The following is a 22811-nucleotide window of genomic DNA, read 5'->3' as shown; positions in this document are numbered from 1 at the left end:
ACATTAACATTTAAAATGGTGGACTTCGTGTAAAGCAGACTGCCCTCCATAATGGGGGTGGGCCTCATCCACTCTGTTGAAGACTTTAAAGGACAAAGACTGACCTCCCTTAAGAAGGAATTCTGCCAGCGGATGACCTTCAGACTTCAACTGCAGCATCATCAGGTCATCAGCTTTTCCCGGGTCTCTAGCCTATCGGCCACCCTGAAGATCTTAGATTTGCCAGCCTCCATAACTGCGTAAGCTAATTCCTTACATTTCTCTCTTTCTCTCACTCTCTCTCTCTATCTGTGTATATATATGTACACACACACACACATACATACAACTGAAAAGTCTGTAGTGGCCATCGGGAGCTGATTAGTGAGGATTCTCCAGAGAAACAGAACCAATATAATGTATGTGTGTGTATCTCTCTCTTTCTCTACCCAGCAATGAGTAAGATGTGCTCAACCCTATCTAAAGTTAATCTCTCCATCCTGTCAATTATTCTTTCTTTTAGGCCCTTATAGCATTTATAATAAACTATAATCATCTGCCTCTTTAGTTTCAGTTTTGTTTTTGTCTGTCTTTATCAGAGAGATGTAATTTCCAAGAGAGTAGGGACTACATTTCTCTTTTTGATCATTTTATTTCCAGCACTTAGCACACTGTGCAACATAACATAGATTCCCAATAAAGAATTCTGAGTGGATGAATGAACATTCTCAAACCAGTAACTCTTCAACTGGGTTCTTTAAAACCTGTACTCATCGGACAGGGTTCAATTAGTCATACTTTGATAGGCTCATTGAGAGTATTTTCAATTACCTGTGTCTTAATCAAGTCACCAAAACAAGTATCTAGACACCATACTGAGACATTCCAAGGCTTGTCCTGATGTTCAAACAAACTTTTACTGCTCCTCAATTCTCAATTTTTCATCTCATGTATTAGGTTGAAACATATAAAACTTCCAACCTACAAAAACAGTAATTTCTTAGAGTTCAACCTAATATAACACATAGAGAAATGTGTTTTCTATGCAAATTAAGCATTAAAATCAGAAAAGAAGACACCTTTCAATGTAGATTGTTAACAAGCATTTCTCCCACTCTAGGTACCACCCTCCCAGGTGGGTCTTGTTCTGCAGATGGCCCCACTGGGGAAGGAGGAAATGTGACACAGAAGTATAGACGGGCTATTCCATTCACCCCACTATTTCAGGACAAAGGGGTACAAGCAAGGGGAAGGTGTGGGGTAGAAGATTTTGACTGTCTAAAGAACACCCAGTCCTTAACTCTAAAACAAATCATTGTACAATCCAAAAGTTTTTAAATTGTATAAGAAGCACTTCAGTGGCATTTAGAAGTTTTAATTATCCTATTAGAAAAGAAGAGGGAGGGGAATATTGAGACTTTTTTTAATTCCAAAATATTTAACTCATTTAAAATTCATCTGAGTAGTCCAAGACCAAAACCAGCACACCGACCTGCGGATGAAGAAACCTGGACTCTGGGAACACGCAGGTAAAGGAAAATATGAAGCTAAAGACACAACCAAAACCTACCAGTAAAGAAGGGCGGGGATTGTACTGCTGTTACATATCCTTAACAAATGCCTTTTCTGCCTATATCTAATTCATCAGCCATACTAAATGTGAAGTATAAAGACGCTAAAAAATAGATAGATAAAAGAGGAAAACCATCCATATGTAGCGGGCAGTACACTTCATATTCTTATTTTCACATCTGTTTCAGATCCTGATTCGTCCCATTTTGTAAAATTTGTCATTGCTCTTTCTTATTTGGGCATATAAGGAAAATGGAGTAGTCTAAATTATTTAGAAAACACTGAAAGTCATATAGATGAAACAGCCAAACTCTTCTGTTTCAGTCAAATTCACTAAAAATTTGTAAAACTCTCAGAATATTGAGTATAAGTTAGAGTTGGCTATAACTGGACAACTTTGAATAGTCTTATAAAGTAGACATTTTTTCTAAATATCTTATTTTTTAAAATCCCTGTGAAGTAAACTGCCGGAATTGTCATGGTATTATGGGATGGTGGGAAGTGAAAGCATCATGAAGGAGAAAGTTTGCTTGCTGACCAAGGAAGAACTGAACTGAACTAGTCAGGGAGGGAAGCACGTGGGGAACCGCCAGATGGATACTGTGTGGGCAGAAGCAAAGGCGGACTGGGCCAGTGTCAACATCCTGCTTAAGGGCTTCCCTTCCGGACCTGAAAGGAGAAGTTAGCAATGACCTCCCATCAGTGGGACTCCACCCAGGCCACATCTTTAAATCACCTAGTATTCTTTTTAAAGCCACATAACTTGCCCTGCCACTGTCACCCTCTATTCTGATTTAAGTAGTTTGCAGTGGAATTTGGGCACTGGTATTTTTTAAAAGCTTCCGAAGATCCAGTGTAGTTCAACCGGGCTTATAGCTGGAAAGCACCCTGACTGCTGATTCTAGTCTATATCATAAATATCTGACAAGCTTTTGTTATATCTCTTTGTAAGAATCATACTATCCCCAGACAGGGAGTGTGGAATACCATTGTTAGAGGAAAATGGAGAAAGGAGAATCTTGCATCCAACTCTTCATCAACTCTCCTAATTTGGAATGAGTGAAAACCACTTCTAGGGGCCAGCCTGGTGGCGCAGCAGTTACATTTGCACACTCCATTTCAGCAGCCCAGGGTTCGCCAGTTCGGACACTGGGTGTCGACCTACGCACTGCTCATCAAGCCGTGCTGTGGCAGGTGTCCCACATATAAAGTAGAGGAAGATGGGCACAGATGTTAGCTCAGGGCCAGTCTTCCTCAGCAAAAAGAGGAGGATTGGCAGCAGATGTTAGCTCAGGGCTAATCTTCCTGGGAAAAAAAAAAAAAACGAAAAGAAAAGAAAACCACTCCCAGCTGATGCTTCCACCTCCTCTCCCCTTATAGTGGACTGAATGGTGGCCCCCAAAAAGACATGTCATGTCCTAGTCCCCAGAACCTGTGAATGTTGGAAGGGTCTTTGCTGATGTAATTAAGTTAAGGATCTTGAGATGAGAAGATCTTCCTGGATTAGTAGGATGTGACCTAAATCCAGTGATAAGTAGCACAGAGAGGACAGACATACACAGAAGGCAGCAGTGTGAAGATGGACACAAGTGATGCGACACAAGCCAAAGTACGCCAAGGATGGTCAGCAGCCACCAGAAGCTAGGAGAGAGTTTGGGCCTGCTGACACCTTGATTTCAGACTTGTGGTCTCCAGAATTGTGCAAAAAATAAATTTTTATTATTTTAAGATACCAAGTTTGTGGAAATTTGTATGGGAGCCACAGGAAACCAAACCATCCACCAAACGCTCCTTTCCCCTCTTTTTTCTCATCCCAGAACTTCAAAAGTATGAAATAGTGGACTGAGTTGGGAAGATTAGGTGGGCAGAAAAATAGTGCAATTACGATTTTGGCCTTTGGTGTTAGGCAGTTTTGAATATGAGTCCCAGCTTTGCCCCTTAATAGCTTGGGAAAAAATTCCTCTCTTGAATCCGCAGTTTCCTCATGTATAAAATGGAGATGATAATAGTACCTAATTATTGAGTTCTGTTTGGGAGACTTGTACTTGAACATACTCTGACCTAATAGCAGAAACGGAATAAAAAACATTTGACTACAGCAGCCATCACGGCCCAGGCTGAAAAATTGGGGCAGGTCAGAGGCACCTACAGGACCAGAAGCCAACCAGTTACTTTCAGGTGAAGAAGTGGGCATGACCCTGGGGAGAGACCAGTCAACTGGGCCTTTTTGCCAACTGCTGGGGAGAAACTGTCAAATTTTAACCACATTACTTCTGAGCTCCAGCTGGCACAGCCTTACTGCTGAGCACCAGCTGAGTGCCAGCTGGGCCTAAATGTACAAAAGCTGTCTCCACATTGTCTCATAGTGCTCCTGTCTTTCTCTGTAGCTCCCTTTCCATGCTCAGTGTTGAGAAACTAAACTTCCACTTGCCCACCCAAAAGTAATTTGGTCAATTTCATTTTGGAGAAATACTCAGTCTTTGGGGTTTTCGCTCCCACCCCCACGTTCCCGCACATCAGGGAGCGGAGATGTAAGCTTACTTACTAGGATGTGCTGTTCCCCCTCGCTGGCTCCCCTGACCTCCAGAGGAATCGGTCTCTTCCCCCACAGCATTCCCTGTGAAGTGTCCCTACCCACAGTTCCTCCTGGTGATCATTCCAGGCAACACAAGGCTACATACATCATTTGCAAGACCCAACACAAAGTGAAAATGCAGGGCCCTTGATTCAAAAATCGTTAAGAATTTTAAGAAGGCAACAGCAGAGCATTCAGCCAAGCACAGGGTCCCTCCTAGGCATGGGGCCCTGTGCAAGAGACAGCTTGCATGCCCCTGAAGCCAGCCCTGATTCAAGGAGGCCTCGAGTAACAACAGAAGTTGTTGCAACAACTCCGCGGCAGGTGCGTTGACTTTTATTCCTCTGCTGTCTTCTCCTCCACCCCACACGGTCATGCAGAAAACCCTAAAACCCCTGTGTGACATGAACTACTCACTGAGGACCCGCGAGGGCAGATTTCTCAAGCTCTCTCTCCTTCCATTCCCACCAGTATATTCTACCCTGTGAAGCCACCCTAGGCCCACACAGGACACATGTGAGGCAGTCTCCTGCCACAGTTCCAAGTGGGAAGCACTTGGCACTCTGCTTCCCGCCTCTTCCTCAGGCCACGCTGGATTCTGATCTTCTCACTACAACCACTACGACCCTGCCCTACACCCACCATCCTTCTCAGGGTCCAGGCAATGTCTTAAGCCCTTCAGATCTCTTTCCCTGTCGTCTTTCCCATCAGGGGCTGCCCTTTCCAGCAGCAGAAGGGCTTTCTTCTTCCCCTCCCTGCCTGGGAGGAGCTGCCCTCATATCACATCCTTTATCCTTTCTACATTGTGCCTCTTAAAATGAAGCTCTTCACTCAAACTTCTAAATGTTGCCTTTGATATATAAAGAAAGCTTTTCAGGGGGGAAAAACGCCAGGAAATCAAAACTCTTCCCTCTCTCTCTCAAAGCTAGGCTTCTTTAAAAACTATTATCTGGATTGAATTGGTGGTTCCCAGAGGGGAAGGGGGGAGGGAGGAGGGCGAAAAGGGTGATTAGGCACAAATGTGTGGTGATGGACTATAATTAGTCTTTGGGTGGTGAATATGATGTAATCTACACAGAATGCGAAATATATTATGATGTACACCTGAAAGTTATATAAGGTTATAATCCAATGTTACTGCAAGAAATAAATAAATAAATAGAAACAATCATCTCACTATGGGAATTTTATTTTTAATCAAGTCTTTATCTCAAAGCTGAACAATGGCTTCTTTGTTCCAAGTGGTATCCATTCTTCCCCTAAAGCAATCACTACCAATGAGCAACACTAGGACTTTGCATAAAGAGATCAAATAATGCATTAATGCATGTGACATACTTAGTAGGTGCATGGCAATGGTAATGATAAATAAATGATAGCTACCAATTATCATTATCGAATTATTATTTTTACCTGTGTTATTAGGAAGAAACAGTTTCAGTTTCCTTCTTCCCTTACCTAAATCCAGATGTGTGTAAATTTTTTGAACTTCGAAAAATATATAGCCTAAAAGAAGGCAAGGTATGTTTGTCAGGTAAATTATTTTGCATAGTGGGTTCAGAAAATAAATTGTCACTCCCACCTCTCTGATGATATTACCACACAAATAAAAATAATTATTTTATTCCTTAGAACCCCACATATATTAGATTACAGTGATTAGGTTGCTGATACTTAGCCATTTTTTGATCTGTAAAAATAGCAATTTCATGTAGCTCAATCTAAGAATAGGATGCTCTAGTTGATTTTTAATCATTTTTATTAACCCTCTTCCATTTATAGACTGAGACCTAGAGAAGACATTGCTATGGTAAGCCTAAGAACCAAACAGCACAAAGAGAACTGGGAGAAACCTAGTCCAGACTCATCAATTTGCAAATGAGGACTTAGGGCCCAGAGTGGGGAAGTGAGCTGCCCAAAATATCACAGCCAATTAGTGGTAAACCTAAGCTCGGGCTGTCTGCACTGTGCTTCCTTCCACCGCACCAGGCTGCCTCCCTTACTTCTCTACACTTGTCAAAATACGTTAAGAACACCCAACTTCACTAGAGATCAGTACTCTAAGGATAATTAAGGCAAATATCAAAAGTTAGATAAAATCTTGGCTAAAAGCACATTTTTCAAAGACTTTTGATCAATGATAATTAAATTTTTAAGAGCAGAAATGTCAAAATTAAGGTGTTTGCTTCTTAGACATCATAATTTGGAGATTCTCCTGATCACACTATTTTTAAAGCTCCCTTTATCTGACCCCACTCTGAGCGCGACACATGGATTTTTCAGTGTTTCTTGAGCTAACAGCTTCTGGTTTGTGCTTTATTGTTATTATTTCAACATTATCTTCAAACCTCAACTTATTTGCAAGTATAATTCATAATTGTCTCTAAAATATTCAGATAACATGTCAAACAAGACAAAAAGGAAATATCTTAAATAGCTCTAACCTTAGTTCTTTGTACCCATTATAATTTGCAAAGGAGAAAACATCACCGACTTTAATCTCCCAATTTAAGCAATGAATACAATGTGTTTATGTACGATGTCATTTCCAGAAGCTTTACTGTGACTGGTATTTTGTTAATGCTGCACAGCTATGGTTAAAGTTCTATTAGGACTTTCACCATAGGCACCATAATTCATTATTCTACATCAACCCTATAAAGGATGTATCGACAAACCCAATGTGTAGATAAGGAAACTGAAGTTTAGAATGGGTCCATAATTTGCCAAGGTCACACAACTAGTGACAGTCAGCTGCTTAAGTGAGAAAAGTAAAGTTGCCATGAATCCCACCTCCATACTATCCCATGACCAAGCAGAAGTCTTCATCCCACTCACTTATGTCCCAGCTAGGACAGTAGTGGCTAAACTTGTAAGCTCCAGATTTTACCTAATGAACTATTTAAAATATTCCATTCTGTTTTCAGAAGATGAGTCAGACATCCCAAGTGGAGTTCAAAAAATAAGGCCACTGCAACAGCAGCAATGCCAAAGAGATTGCCAGTTCTGCAATTTGCACCCCTCCCATTATTCTCTCCTGTGGTTATTGTAAAATATGCCCACACACTCTTTATTACCTTTCCCTTCAAAAGTGGAGTCTAATTCCCCTTCCACTGGGCATAGGCTGTACTTAGTGAATGACTAGAATGTGGTGAGAGTGACAATGTATGACTTCCTAGTCTAGGTCATAAAAGGAACTGTGGCTTCCTCATTGCTTTTCTCTCTGGATCTCTCACTCTGAGGGAAGCCAGCTGCCATGTCATAAATTCATTCGAGTAGCCCTGCAGAGGGTTCCACATGGATAGGAACTGAGGACTTCTGCCTTCCTGGAAGGGAGTCCATCAGCTCCAGTCAAGACTTCGGATGACAGCAGCTGACATTCTCATTGCAGCTTCACAAATAACCCTCATCTACAACCACCCAACTAAGCCAATCCCAAATTCATGAACTTCAGAAACCATGAAACAATAAATATTTGTTGGTTTAAGCACTTAAGTTTTGGGTCAATTTGTTATGAAACAATAGATAATTAATACAAATTTATCCCTAAATACACCCCTTCTTATAACAAAGCAAAAAAGCTGAACCATGGCTACAGAAGCTGCCATATCAAAAAACAAATATTTTCCTAGGTCCAGGCTGACTTAGAATATGCCCAGGAGGTAGGATGACTAGAGGGTGTTCTCCTCAAGGCCTTGCCTCTCACTCAAAAAAAAATAAGATACGATTGGTCCTCCCCCAGTTACATCATGCCCCAGCTGGGACATGGGAGAGGAGAGTGAGAATCAGACTGATAAAAAAGAGCAAAGTTGTTACTTGTAAGAGCACTATCTTTAAATGTCCAGCTTCCATGTGATGATGACACCACTCTGATAACAGCCTGTATCACAAAGTTCTATGCTTCAGCAACTGAAAATAGAATACGTCCTGTAAGAGCAGGAAGCCAATTATTTCCCTAAGTATGTTATTTTCCCCCATCAAACTGAAGCCAGTTAGTAAATGATATAGCAGATTCAGTGAGCTCAAAGAGTAAAAGACTCTTTTTGGAAAAGTGAGTGCTGCCATATGAGGTGGGGAGTGGTCCTGAGCCTTGAAAATCTCAAAGCAGCTAACTGAATGAAATGTCAACACTGTTCCAACAGAAAAGAGAGTAAAACACACCAAGGCTCTTGTCAATCAAAAAACATTTTTTTCTTCATTAGTCAGAGGGAAACTCAACTACACTAAAATAGACAACTGAAAAACTAAGATGGGAAGTGGTAGTCAGCCTTTTCCCATTTGCTCTTCAAACTCGAAGGAGAGCATGACTTTGATAAAACTAATGTATTCTTTAGTAATGTCCATTCATCATGTCCACCACAGCGGCGTTAGACAGCTCATGTGTGATTTCTTAATGGGGCCCATCCTGGAAACAATGACACCCCTCCCTGACCCAAACCACAGCAAGTTGTCATGCTGAGGAGAATGCGAAGCGTAATGCTTACCCAGGCCTTCACGGATCCCAGTCTTGTCTTTAGAGTGCTTTCTTTTTCCTCGTGGCTCCAGATATGGAAGACCTCCTATCGTTTCAAAACACAGCTTCTTGCTGATGAAGAGGAAGAGGACAGCCAGAAGAACAATAAAGACCCCAACTGCAGACAAGAAGCCAATGGCTTCCGAAGGGACTGGCAAGAGAACACAAAGGAAAAAATATCATCTCAACTAAAGAGATCCAACTTTTAGTTCTAACAAATGATCAAAGTTATTCAGAATCTTTGTTTTTATTAATAAGAGGCAAATAGTCTACAAGTCCTGACTTGTGCTGGCATCTGCAGGATTGTGTACCAGGGAAAGGAAAAGGACTGTTGCCCGGTACATCCTGCTAGGCTGGTTCCTCAGAGGACAGACCTCCAAACTTTTGCACATGTGGTTTCTTCCATCTGGAATATAATTCCTCTCACTCTTATCCTCAGCCTACTATTCAACTTCAAGCACACAAACTATAAGAGAGAGATCCATCAAATGAGTTGAGTTGGATCATGGTTGACCAGGGTTATAAAAGCAAGTCTCTTAAAAACACAGCTGCCTAAAGCTTAAAAAAGTATCACTTGAGACAAACTTTCAGATAAACACATCTATCAGTATTAGCTATTGGAGGAAAAGGCATTTTCTGGATACATCTTTGCAAGTCCAACTATGCAGTATGATGCTGATTATCAATGGTGACAAGAAAATTCCTGATCCATGCCATCTAAATAAGAAATTAGAATTATATTTTGACTGCTAATATTTTAGAACTTTAAAAATGAAATTCCATCTTCCTTGTCAAAATACCCTGAGCTTTAAATGACCCTGGTTAAGTGCTGCCCAGTACCCCTTAAAGAGTCCCAGCCATTGAGTTCAGCTATGAGGTGCATACAACAGGGAGACCAAATTTAGTTTGGGGTTGAGAGAAGACTCCTCTGAGGAAATGACATTTGAGTCAAGACAACATTTAGTAAAGAAATCCAAAGTCAACTTGTATAAAGGAATTGATTACAGAGCAGGTGTCAATAAGTTATTCAAGGGAGACGGGTTTATGCGAAAGCTTAGGATAATGAATCTCCTAAGAGGAGCTCTAATCCTTGAGTAGGTTTAAGATGTGGATGCATAATATAAAGGGATAATATTCACCTCGCCTTACCATCTACCTAAACAGAGAAAGGATGAATCAAACCAGTCCAAACCCCACAAAAAGATAAAGAAAATAAATGGTACTGCCTCACTGAATCAATCTAGCGGAAAGTCAATGAAAGAACAAACAAAACAAAAATAGCAGGCAAGATAATAGCTTTGTAGTCTACATAATCGTAATAGTGCCTGCTATCAAAGCCAAAATATACCATGAAAAAAAGCTACACACATATAGATCATTCCCTCTCCTGTGAGAGGCAGCACGGGTACTAGTGCTTAATGGCACAGGGTCAGCAGTCACACTGCCTGGGAGGAAATCACACTCTACCACTTATTATCTCTGTGGCCGGGGCAGATTATTTAACCTCTCTATGCTTTAGTTTCCTAAACCATAAAAGGAGATAAGAAATATAGCTACATCAAAGATTAAATCAGGTAACACATGGAAAATAATCAATGTGGCACCTGGCACACAGAGTTCTCAAACAGGAATAACCATCTTCCTCATCATCACCATCATCATCTTTACAGAGCTGTTAAAATAATCTAGGAGCAGTCAGGTGATGGAGGTGCTGCTTTGTGTGTAGTCTGTGATCCGGACCCCATCTTCCTCTCTTTCATCAAAACAATTATCTCTACCTTTTTGCCTCTCACTTCTGTATTTTCAACTACTACTCCCCCTCGTAGATACAACATCTGTCTCATCTGCATTAAAAATCCACCGAGTACCCCCCATTCTTTAAAAACCCCCTCTAACCTCCATGTGCTCCTCAACTAAAGCCCTCTCTCTTTTCCCCTTTGCAACCAACCATCTTCAGAGTACTTCCTACACTCATCTCCCCTTTCTTACCTCCAAAGTCATTGGCATCCTTTACCCAGACTCCCATTGACCGCCACATTCCCAGCCTTACCTCCTCTACACAGTAGCCAGAGCAATCTTTCTGAAATACAAGTCTGATCTGCTCAACTGCCCCTCTAAAGCCTTCTGTAGTGTGTTGAATTGTAGCCGCCAAAGGATATGTCCACCTGGAGTCTCAGAATGTGACCTTATTTGAAGTAAAGGTCTTTGCAGGTGTAATTAGTGTAGGATCTTGAGAAGAGATCACCCTGGATTAGGGTGGGCCCTAAATTCAATAAGTATCCCTACAAAAGACTGAAAAGGAGAAAACACAGAGAGAAGAAAGCCATGTGAAGACAGAGGCCAAGACTAGAGTTATGAAGCCTGTAGCTGAGGAATGCCAAGGGTTGCCAGCAGCCACCAGAAGCTAGGAGAGAGTCATGGAACAGATTCTCTCTCACATATTCCAGAGGGACCAACCCTGCTGCCATTTTGATTCTGGACTTCTGGCCTCCAAAACTGTGAGAGAATAAATTTCTGTTGTTTTAAGCCATCAAGTTTGCGGTAATTTTTCATGGTAACCCTAGGAAACAAATACACTCTCCAATGGCTTCCCATTACCCATAGGATAAAATTTGCGTTCCTTAACTTGGTTTCCAAGGCCTTTCATGACCTAGCTACTGATTCTAGGCTTTATCACTCATCACTCCTCAACATCAAACTCTTTGTTGCCAGTGTATTCATCTATTTCTGGTTCCCCAAACATAGCTCACCTCCAGACCTTTGGAGAGGCTATTTCAACTCCATGGGACGACCGCTCCCCTCTCTTCTGGCTGACTCTGAGACTGTACTTCCTCTGAAAGCCTTTCTTGTTCCTCTTGACCCGGCTGGATGCTTCTGCTGTGTGTTCCCACCCACTGAGCCCTTGACAGCTTTTTCAACAGTTTTCAAATGTTAAATTTTAAACTTCATAAGAAGAGGGACTTTACCTCAGTTATTCATTGTACTCTCGGTAGCTAGCTTAGGATAGGCATGCTATAAATATTTGATGCCTGAATAAATGTGGAACTCTTCTGTGTAACAACACATTGATAAATGTACCTATCAATGAAAACGTCCAGAAAAAAAGATATACCTCAAGTGGGTCAGTAGCACTAACAACACAGGAGATGATTTGCTTCAGATCCTGTCTTAGGAAAAGGAGGAGTCATCGATCATTCATAAGCAGAAACAATTGCACCTAATAATGTCATTCATTAATGAAACTAAATTTTTATTTTTGAATAGAGTATATTTTTCCATTATAAAGCAACATGATGCTCATTACATAAAATCTGCAAAATACAGAAAAAGATGAAGGCAACCCTTAAGATTTTGTATACCTCCTGCCAGTCATTTCGACTACTGGGAAAATACTAACTTGTCTGTATTGATTTTCCCTTTTTCTGGTTTATCAAGTACTTTTATTAAATTAAAAACTTCTAGTATTTTTAGAGACATTAAAAAATAATTCATTCATACATGTAGTAGAATATTTTGAAAGTCCTGGAAAATCAAAAAAGATCATGTTGAATCTCACTACCCATCATTTTTAACATTTCACATTGTTTTTTTCTTCTTTTTCTTTTTTTTTTTTTTTGAGGAAGCCTAGCCCTGAGCTAACTACTGCCAGTCCTCCTCTTTTTGCTGAGGAAGCCTGGCCCTGAGCTAACATCCGTGCCCATCTTCCTCTACTTTATATGTGGGACACCTACCACAGCATGGCATGCCAAGCAGTGCCTTGTCCGCACCCGGGATCCAAACTGGCGAACCCCGGGCCACCAAGAAGCGAAACATACGAACTTAACCACTGCGCCACTGGGCCGGCCCCACATTGCTTTTTTTCTTACAAATTTTTTCTTAACTATTTTTACCATCACTGAGATTCTATTTCATATGCTGATGATAATGTATTTAATATAAAAACATTCACAGATTCCAGACTGAAGACAATATGAAGAGATTATTCAATATGATCTCCAAAGATGCAAGAAAAAATGGGGGAAGGGAGCCTGGTGTTGTTCAAAATAACTCTGCTTTTTGGAGACGATGACACTTTTGTTAGCAATAATTCCTGTAGCAGTGACTTAACTATGAATGGATATAAAATTCTTAGGTAGGTGCCAATATTTTTTTCTCCTTACAAGTGAGTAGACATTAGTGCATTATCTTTTAATCTGTAATGTTTCATAAATGGTGTGACACTGCAGCTTACTTTTTGTTACTGTGTGGGCCACAGAATTTTTTGGTCTGAATGCTTCTGGAATTTTTTCCTTTTAACACAAAAATTTTACCAGAATGTGCCTTTTTGTGAGTATCTTTTGTTGAGTTTTTCTGGAACCCAGACTTTTCAGCAACATACCCATGGCTTTTTTTCTTTTTCACAGCTTGGGAGAGTTTTCTTCAATTATATCTTTGTAATTTCTTCTGTTTCAACAGTTCTTGTTTTCCTTGTTTCTATCTTAAACTGGCTTACTATTTCTTCGGCTACCAACTTCCATTTTTTTCCTCTGTGTTTTCCCCTCTGCATTCTGACAGATCTTCCTAAATACAGCCTACACATTTTCACTCAGCTAAATAGGTGAAAGTGTGCTCTTAACCACTACACCATACTTATTACTGTGAACTCAGTATTTGAGTCAATGGCAGACACTGAGGGAAGATACTGTCTTTCTCCCTCCTATCAAGTTGGATGGGGGAGAATGCTAAGAATAAGTACAAATCTAGTTAAAGCAGAGAGAAAACTTAGTTTGGCAAGCTTGGCTATTTCAGCAGAGTTCATGTTCCTCCTAGAACCTATCACTTCCAGTTTCATCTTTTTCTACGTGTTTATGCATACTTAGTGGGAAGTCGGAAGAGGTGTATGACGGCTGTTAGTCAGATGCTCTGTTAAACTGTAAGTTAGCTTACATACTTTCTACCTGAGTAGAATATAGTAGAAATGGCTAAGAAGTTGGCAGCAAGCCTAGACTTGTAAGAACTGCATAACCAGGGTTGCACACAAACTGTCCCCTTTAAAAGTGGTTTAAAATTCCAAACATAACCTAGCAATTCCACTCCTAGGTATATATCCAAGAGAACTGAAAATATATGTTCACACAAAAACATGTTCACACAAAAAATAACGTATTATTCATAATAGCCAAAAAGTGCAAATAGCCCAAATGTTCATCAACTGATAAATAGATAAACAAAATGTGGTATATCCATACAATAGACTATTGTTCTGGAATAAAAAAATGAAGTACTGATACATGCTACAACATGGATGAACCTTGAAAACATTGTGCTAACTGAAAGAAGTCAGACACAAAAGGCCACATATTGTACAATTCCATTCACATGAAATGTCCAGAATAGGCAAATCCACAGAGACAGAGAGCATATTAGTTCATCCCAGGAGCTGGTGGGAAGGAAAAATTAGGAGTGACTGCAAGTGGGTGTGAGTTTTCTTTTTGAGGTAATGAAATTACTCTGGAATTAGATATTGATGATGGTGCTGCCACTCTGTGAATATACTAAAAACCACTGAATTGTACACTTTAAGAGGGCGTGAATTTTATGGAATATGAATTTTATCTCACAAAAAGTATAAACTACAAATATGTCATTTTAATAAAGACCGGAAGGAAATATGAGGAAAAATTATAATAGCTTTCTTAGATTTGATTTGCAAGTGTTTTCTTCATGTTTTAACATTCCATAATTTTATTGTTCAATACTTACAATTAAAAATAAAGTTTAAATATTATAGGTCATGGGAATTGTAGACAGCACATCTCTACCATCGATGTGTAACACTGAGCACAGCAAGCCAACAGCTCTATCTGTATAAGCCAAGGAGGGTTTGACGCTGCATCTGAGTCTAAACAAAATTAAAGACTTTGGCAGGGAAGCTTAAAGCCATTTTGCATCCCATGTATACAAACGCCATCGTGAAGAACAAGCATTACATCTATCATCTGCTATAGATGACAAGGGCACATATGTCAAGAACTTAAATGCCATCTGCAGAGTAACTCATCTAATTATTCCAGTAATTACTCAATTGGAAATCAGATGGCTGTGAAGCTCGATCACATAGTTCATATTGAAAACTTCCTCAAAGTTAAATACGTCTCTCACGTTCCCCTGGATACTCCCATCTGTTGATTCTCCATCAATGGCTTAAGGAGAAGACAGCACGTACAATGAAACAAATAGAAAAGCCTCTGCATGTCACACAGTCACTAGATGTTTGTAAATTTCATTCCATGGCTGTTGCAGAAGTAAAAAAAAAAAAAAGGCTAACCAATTGCAGCCATCTGACTCACAAGAACTGGAAATAGGATGAGAGGAAGCTGAAAATTTATTTAACAAAATGATCAAGGGGGGGAATCAGAATTAACGGAGCAATGACAATAGAAATAATTAACAAGTAAAGTTATAATTCCTCAGGAATAAGCTTTCTTGGCACCACTCTGGAGAATGTGAGGCATCTCATTAAAAACATGAGAGTCTGAGGTACATCTAAAACTCTACTCACTTCTAAACCTCTTCCATCTTTGAGTATCCATCAACCTGTACGTCCGGTTTTCAGTGATATAACTTCAATTTCTTTCATCCCTTTAAAAAGCAGCATGACTCTGAAACTGTTTCCATGAGGTTCTCCAGCATGGTCTCGCAGCAGAAGTCCCTAACTTAGGCCTGAACTTGTTCGCCTTAGAATTCCAGGATTGATCTAACGCACAGCGCAGTGATTACAGACAACAGTACTGTATCCTGAACTTCAAAGCGGTTAGGAGACTAGATCTTCACTGTCACCACCACAAAAAAAGAAATGATGACTATGTAATGTGATGATCTATTAGGTAACAATACAATGGTGCTCCCACTGTAATATATAAACGTATCACATCAAAACATTATACACCTTTCACTTATACAATGTCACATGTCAACTATATCTCAACAAAAATAAAATTTAAAAAGAATTAAGGATTGCCTGGGCATGTCTACCTCCTCCTCCAAGGATCATCGACCTGAAGACCCAAGGAGCCTCTCAGGAAGGACAGTGAACAAGGCCAGTGGAGGTGACCTGAGTACAGCACAGGTGTCTATCACTCAAGTTGACCCAAGCCCAGACTCCTTTGGTCCCCAGACAAAGAGGTGACAATAAAAGCTACAGCATTAGATATCAGCAGCTTTTGCAAAACAAGGAGATATTGTCAAAGGCAATTTTGGCACAATAAGAGTTGAGGCTCTTGATCTATAATTTATGTTCACCACTTTCTTTGCAACGCTACAAAGAACAGAAGGTAGGAAAGGAGAAAGTTCGAAGAGTTGAATACCTATGTGCCAACTCCATATACAGCTACTTCAAGGCACAAATTCAAAATATCTGAACAAACAATTAGAGTCCTTTATACCATTAGCTGTATTTTTATAACTAACTACAAATTTAAATGTCACTTAAAAAAATTAGTACAGAACAAATTAATGTGAGGACTTTAATTTTCCTTTTTTTTTTTTTACAGTGATGTTTCTGGAACTGAAAAAACAAAAGAACAAAGCCTTTCTACCTAGCAGCATATCATTTCACCAGTGTCCTAAATTTAGGGTTAGTTAGGCATTACAACCTCAATCTTCGGGGATAGTCAATCATTTTCTTAAAAAATTTCTAAGACTACGAAATATAAAATTATATATATTTAAAGTAAGGAAAATGAGTAGTTCCACTTAAATTTTCTTCCTAGTAATAGCTAACAAGGATATGTTAACCACATAGTCAAACAAATTCTTTGGATGGAAAAAATAGGCCTTTCAAAAAATAGGAAAAAATTGGCTTAATGAAACCTAAGTGAGATTTTAACATGTTCCAAAATAAAACATAGCAACATATGGAGTCACTAGCAACCAATCATTTCTCAGAACACTTGAGAACACAGCATTTGGGGGTATACACGGGGTGCTATCTTTAGTGTGGTAATATATGTGTGTTGAAATGTGTCCATCTTCCTCTGAGTAACCTAACCTGTCTGCTTTACATGCTTAAAATGCAAATTCTCCCTTAGCATCAACACACACACACACACACACACTTCTAGAAGCCCAGAATTATCAGCAAGCTTGTTCTCGTTTCCCTTAATACTCAGATGGTTAGCTCAGATGCAGCATTTAATGATGAGAATGGCTGAAATGCACCAGTAGATCCACAGAGGGAAGCTTTGAGATTTTCTTCACTTGTCTGAGTTTCCATCAACATTTCAGCTACTCTCCACTGTCCCCAACTTCTACTTTTTCCTACATCTGCCCAAATGGGGAAGAGGATAGAAAAGAAGCAAAAGGAGTTAGGTGATGTTGATGGTTTATAGGGCTACAGTCAACATTTCTGGATTGTTGGATTTTTAATGGCACACTTACTTTGCTGAATTTAATTGAACAATGTATGGGCCTTGTACAATTTATATGTCATTTGCCAAATAAAATTAATGAGTTAGCATGCATATCATTCATTACAACTTGAACATTACTGAATTTACTATAATTACATAAAATTAGAAACATATGCCCAATAAAAGCACGTCATGTTGAAACATCAGAGAATTTACACTTATAAGATTTTAGTGGAATGGTTGTTGAATCAATGTGGCAATTTAGCTTTCAAGCAACAAATGAATATTTTTATAAATGAGAGAAATTGAGAGACAAGTCTACTTCAGACAAACATCTTAGAAGAAAGATATCCAGCTTTCTTCAACTCTCCAAAACAAATGCATTTGGACAGTATTTGGAGTGAAACATAATTCTGATTTGTTTATAACTTTTTTATTTTTCAGCTCACAGAAGACTTCCCACACAGTGAGACCAAACTTTTAACAGAATTGTTTTTCACCAATTCAATACCATAAAAAAAAAACCATTTTCTTGCAGTCTAAAACAATTAAATATTTTAAAATAATTATTATAAAGACTCTTCAAATTTTAACTTTTGACCCCAAAAAGTAGTATGTACAGCTTTGTGCTCAAAGACTAAGCAGTGTATGGCACATCTAGAAATAGGAAGATTTGAGGGCCCTTTAAATAAAACCCCAATTTCTTAGACAATATGAATATTTTCTTGTGTTCAGACAGTTCTTCACCCACAGAGATACAAGGTCACTCTGTTATTAAGAATTTGTTGGGAACAGTCAAAATTCACTTACATTTCAGCTAAGAGTATACTGTATAGCCCTAACAGTAAATGGGATCATTCAGTATTAGCCTCCCTAAATTTCAGATCACATGACAACGATTTAGTAACAACAATTAAACAAAATTATCAGTGTATTCAAATAAAATAGCCACTTTCCAACTACTCTAGTTCCTCAGTAGAAGCTAAGAAACTTCTCTGGAGTTAATTTCTGAATAAAACCCCCTTCCAAAACAGATGAGAGCCTAATAGATTCCGAGATTTTTCTACTAGAAATATTTACTGGTTCTTTTTAATTACAAAAAAACCCAACAACATAAATTGTCTGTTTTACTGTCTGTGCTAATTTCATTTCATTATATCCTTGGAGCAAGCTATTATTTTCCCACTGGTTCCCATGGCATTCTTCATTATCAGCTGCTAATTGTCTAGCATTCACACAGGACTGTGAACCAAGTAGGCTGCTGCGTGGGCTGAAGTTCTAGGGGAAGCTGAACAGCAATAGGATTCTGCATTGTTATTATTGTGACACATTAGAAAATTTCCACCCACTTACGTGCCCACATCACTCTGCTGCACAGCATCCCTACCCAGAGGGGCTGTGCACTGAAGCATGGGAACCCATCGCACTAGACCTGCCCCTTGGCAATTAGCATCGCCCATCAAGGGAAGATTCCATGGGGCCAAACTGTTGCAGCCTGAAAGCCAGAGGTCTGTCTCCATATGGCAGGCATGAGTATTGATCTTAAAACACAAGGATGGCAGAGCCATTGAAAATAGTTCCTTTCTTCCCAACCTTGAGCACAAGTACCTGACTCAGCCCAATTACTCCCTCAAACTTCTCCCCATTTACCCTTTCAGAATCAAGGCCAATTTAGAGATTTAAACATTTTTTGAAAGATGCAAAGAGGTTGGAGACTTTTAAGCAGATTTGGAGATGTACTGCTCCTTGAAATCATTCCCAGCAGAGACTTGGATATCCGGGGCTAATTACATTTCACCTTATAAATTCAGAATGTGCCAAACAAAAGCTATTAGAGGAGCCAAAACAACATGCAACATTTTACACATTTAGGTCAAGAGGGAGTTGTGAAAGTCTCTTAATTAGCAAAGCAAACAAGGACTATAAAAGTAGGACTTTGAGGCACAGAAGGTGGTGCTTTTATCCCCGTGCTTTGCAGGAACCATGTTGCAAAGTGTTGTGGAACAAAGCTCTAGCTTCATAGCATGCTATGTGCTGATCACTTTTACCAGAAAATTGTGCCTCTTAAGACACATGTGCCTCCTCCGGGCACATCCTCTCAGGGTACAGAGCTGCCCTCACCAGATCAGAGTCACAGGGAGAAAAATTTCTTAAAGGGGTCAACCAGGATCATTCTAATGCTGTAAAACACAAAAGAGGTGAGATGCCGGCTTCAAGCTGAGCCTCACTTATTGGTGCATCTTGGTGAGGCGCCACAGTCCAAATACTATTCCAGGGCTTTATGATATTTAAAGTTTACCCAGAGTTCCTCAGACTCTTAAGGACTAGTTTCCTCCAATTAAACCAACCAGAAGCTGAAAGGCAGAGAGGTAGAGTAGGTACAAAACGAGCATTTGGCCCTCAGTTAGGAAGTCGGGTCCAACAATGCACTCCTTGACTCTACAATCCAGGGTGAGAAACACAGGGTAGGGCTGTGTCTTGATGGCATGATATCTGTGTGCTTTTCCAGCAATAATACATGTGATAAATTAGGACATCAACTTTTATATTATAATGGCTATTCCTGGCCCAAGAGCTAATACCAATCTTCATCTATAGAACTGCAGTCAACCTTGTATCTGGGAGTGGCTCCCCTTCAGATGAAATTACAGGTCAAAGGGTTGCCTGGTGAGCAGTGAATAAGAGCAAGAAAGTTGGATCTTCTTGAGGCCTATTTCCCCCCATCTACGGGGTAGAGGACCCAGCGATCTTCTCCCAAAGACTCTCGGGCTCAGATCCCAGAATGGCCATTTAAAATCAGAACACCCAAACCTCTGGACAGAGCTAGAACCCACATCACACATCCTTATTCTTCAACTTTTCTTTCTGCAGGCCTAAGTCATCACCAGAATCTCCTGATTTAGGGTTCTCTTCCTATCACTTCGACCACTCGCTCAAAGTTCCATTTCTCTGCTCACCTCTCAGAGTTTTTATATTTTTTAAGATTCTGTGTTTGGACCCTATGCCCACTTTAACAAGCACTCCTTTAGATATTTTATGTATTCTCGTGGCTTCCGCCATCACTGAGGGCCACCAAGTACGTGTCTACAAGCTGAAACTCTAATCTGACACATAGATCTCCACCAGGATGTCCTGCAGGCATTCCAAAAATTATCAAGCCTCACATTTAACTCATTATCCTCTTCAACAGTCCTCCAAAACCTCCCAAACCTCCACCATTCCATCCTTAGTGCAGTGCCTTCGTCGGACCCTTCCCAGGCTGGACTGCTACAGAAGCCCCCAAACTGATGCTGTCTTCCACCTCCTTTCCCTTTTACTTACTTTTTTTTTTCAGATTTTTTTTAAAGCCTAATTCAAGTTTTCCGTTGTTTGATTTCCTAAAATTATAATTTGGGTCTCTGGTGGAGAGGATTTAGCTGGACTGAGCTACTTCAATAAACTTATAGGAGATTGAGGTTCAGATAGAGATCATTGCATGAACATGGTTGAACACTGACTATTCCCCGCACATACTTATGCTGGATACTGCCAGCTCCCCCACAGCTCCATCCGTTCTACTCCCCCTAACAGAGCTGGCCATATAAACCCCAGACCCACAGTCATGCACGAAAGATTCTGCCTTCGCCACTGCCTAAAGGTTAAAGCTCAGATTATTACTATAGCATTTGAGATTCTGTCCAAACCAGCCTCAAACCACCTTTCCAGTCCAAGCACACCTCCCAGGTACTCTGTGCTTAGCTTTATCAGCTACTTACTGTTCTCTAAACATGCCATGTACTTGCAAACCTCTGTATATTTCCTCATAGTAAACCTTCTCCCTGGAATGACCTTTTCCAACAGGCAAGGTCCTGCTCATCCTGGAAGATGCAAAGCCCACTCCTCCACAAAGCCTATCCCTGCCCCACCAGGCAGCATACATGACTGCGCCCTTTACACAGTACTTGTGTCTGTGCACTAAGTTCATGACATTGCATCATTTCAGTTTAATCCAGCTGTGATCCCCACTAGACTATAATTTACTGAAACCAGATACATCTTTATATTGCTATAATAGATCCATAATGTATGCTAGTTTAATCACATTAAAAATCATAACCTCGGGCCGGCCTGGTGGCACAGGGGTCAAGTGCGCACATTACGCTTCTGTGGCCCAGGGTTTGCTGGTTCTGATCCTGTGTGCGGACATGGCACCACTTGGCAAGCCATGCTGTGGTAGGCGTCCCACATATAAAGTAGAGGAAGATGGGCACGGATGTTAGCTCAGGGTTAATCTTCCTCAAAAAAAAAAAAACAAACTATAATCTCTGGGATCATGTTTTATTTTAAATTAGTTTACATGCAGTAACCATCGGTAAACTATCACCGAACTAGAGTATGGAATGAGATAAGTATCCGGAGGATTCCTTACAAAAGCAAATCCCATGTAGGTGTGTCCTTATTGGCTTCAACAAGCATATGGTTCTGCTGCTCTTTCCTTACAGTTTAGGTCCATCAAGGATTCGGGGTCTGCAGTCAACTATCAAAAGTGCAGGCTGGGAAAACTATTATCTAAAAATTGTTGATTTAGAAGGAACCCTGGATGACAGTGATTCAATCCTTCATTTTACAAAAATAAAGACTGAAAGCCAAGAGATTTGCCCAAAATAGCCAACAATATGGCGGCAGAGCTGAGACCAGAGCCCAGGTTTCCCCATGCATTCTGACAGTGTTTATTTCCCCACACTCTGCTGCTTCTCCCCGAAACCCTCTCACACAGAATCATAGTCTTTGCAGTAGTGCCCTTCTTCCCACCAAGAACCTCCAACACCTCACTAAATGAAGGAATCCAGAATACACAAATCCTGACAGCCACCAGCATCTACTCGAATGCTCCTGGTGGCTGGGAAACCCATTACTCTGACAAGCAACCCATTCCTTTTTTGTCCATATTTTCTGGTTAGACATCATTCTTCACAGAGAAAGCCAGTGTTAACCCTGCCAATAGCTGAAGATAGTACTTATGCCTCCCACACTTTTTCTCTAACCTAAAGGACTGTAGTTTCTTCAAGCATTCCTCAAACCGTATGGCTGAAACACCCCAATTTTACTCGTTGCCCTCTTCGGCCTCACAAAATATGACCTGGCCCTAAACAGTTTTGGCTTTGACAAAAGAACAGAAATAAAGCCTTAGAGAAAAGGTCCTTCAGTGCCAATTTCTCTAATTTTTTAAAGTAAAATTGCCATTTTGATCAGCTCCATAGGATGTCTGAACAGTAATATGCAGGACCCATCAACAGAAACCTAACCTGAGAATGTTCTGTTTTCAAGCCAATTTATATTTAGTTGAGACCTAAGGAGTAGAAACTACAAGCGTTATGCAAATACCTAAGGAAAAAAATCTTTAAGGCCACAATATCCTAGAACATAAGCAAATCAAAACAAAACTTTTCAGATGAATTTAAAAGAATTAAAATTTCAAGACATTCTCTCCTCCTATTTCTCTCCTTTCAACCCCCATCCCAAGTCTAGGAAAGCACTCACTAAAACATCAATTCAAAACCAAAAATATTCAGCACATATCTTTCATAAGACCCTACCATCTATACTCCTGCAGAGACTTTGTTTCAGAATCCCACTGTGAGTAGAAAAACAGAAGAAGAAATTTCTCTCTCAGCTTATCTAACATCTCTTCCAGCTCAAGTTTCATTACTTAAACCTCATGGAGTCCCATTTTGATAACACCACTGATAGCTCCACTGAAGAGAGTAAAGATTGAAGACAGCCTGTTCTCCCACATGGGGAA

At 40.1% G+C, this 22811-nt stretch overlaps 1 protein-coding gene across 8 annotated transcripts in view; it reads right to left on the bottom strand.

Moving 5' to 3' along the window:
- Nucleotides 1-22811, bottom strand: part of SYT16 (synaptotagmin 16) — a 175641-nt gene that overhangs the window by 140376 nt on the left and 12454 nt on the right. For 3 of the 8 annotated variants that reach the window (XM_046647718.1, XM_046647723.1, XM_046647719.1), the window contains exon 2: nucleotides 8611-8790. Coding sequence is in view for 3 of the 8 variants with exons in the window: in XM_046647722.1 (XP_046503678.1) it covers nucleotides 5540-5632; nucleotides 8611-8790; nucleotides 15181-15211 (304 nt within the window). In the remaining 5 variants the exon portion in view is untranslated. Of the gene's footprint in view, nucleotides 1-5539; nucleotides 5633-8610; nucleotides 8791-11389; nucleotides 11502-15180; nucleotides 15227-22811 lie in introns of those variants that run through there. The other 5 variants (XM_046647724.1, XM_046647725.1, XM_046647722.1 and 2 more) reach the window with 4 other exon arrangements.

The sequence above is a fragment of the Equus quagga genome, chromosome 20 (genome assembly GCF_021613505.1).
Source record: "Equus quagga isolate Etosha38 chromosome 20, UCLA_HA_Equagga_1.0, whole genome shotgun sequence".
In the NCBI taxonomy this organism is placed as follows: Eukaryota; Metazoa; Chordata; class Mammalia; order Perissodactyla; family Equidae; genus Equus; species Equus quagga.
The sequence above is the reverse complement of the archived record's forward strand: the minus strand, read 5'-3'. Positions and strand labels throughout refer to the sequence as shown.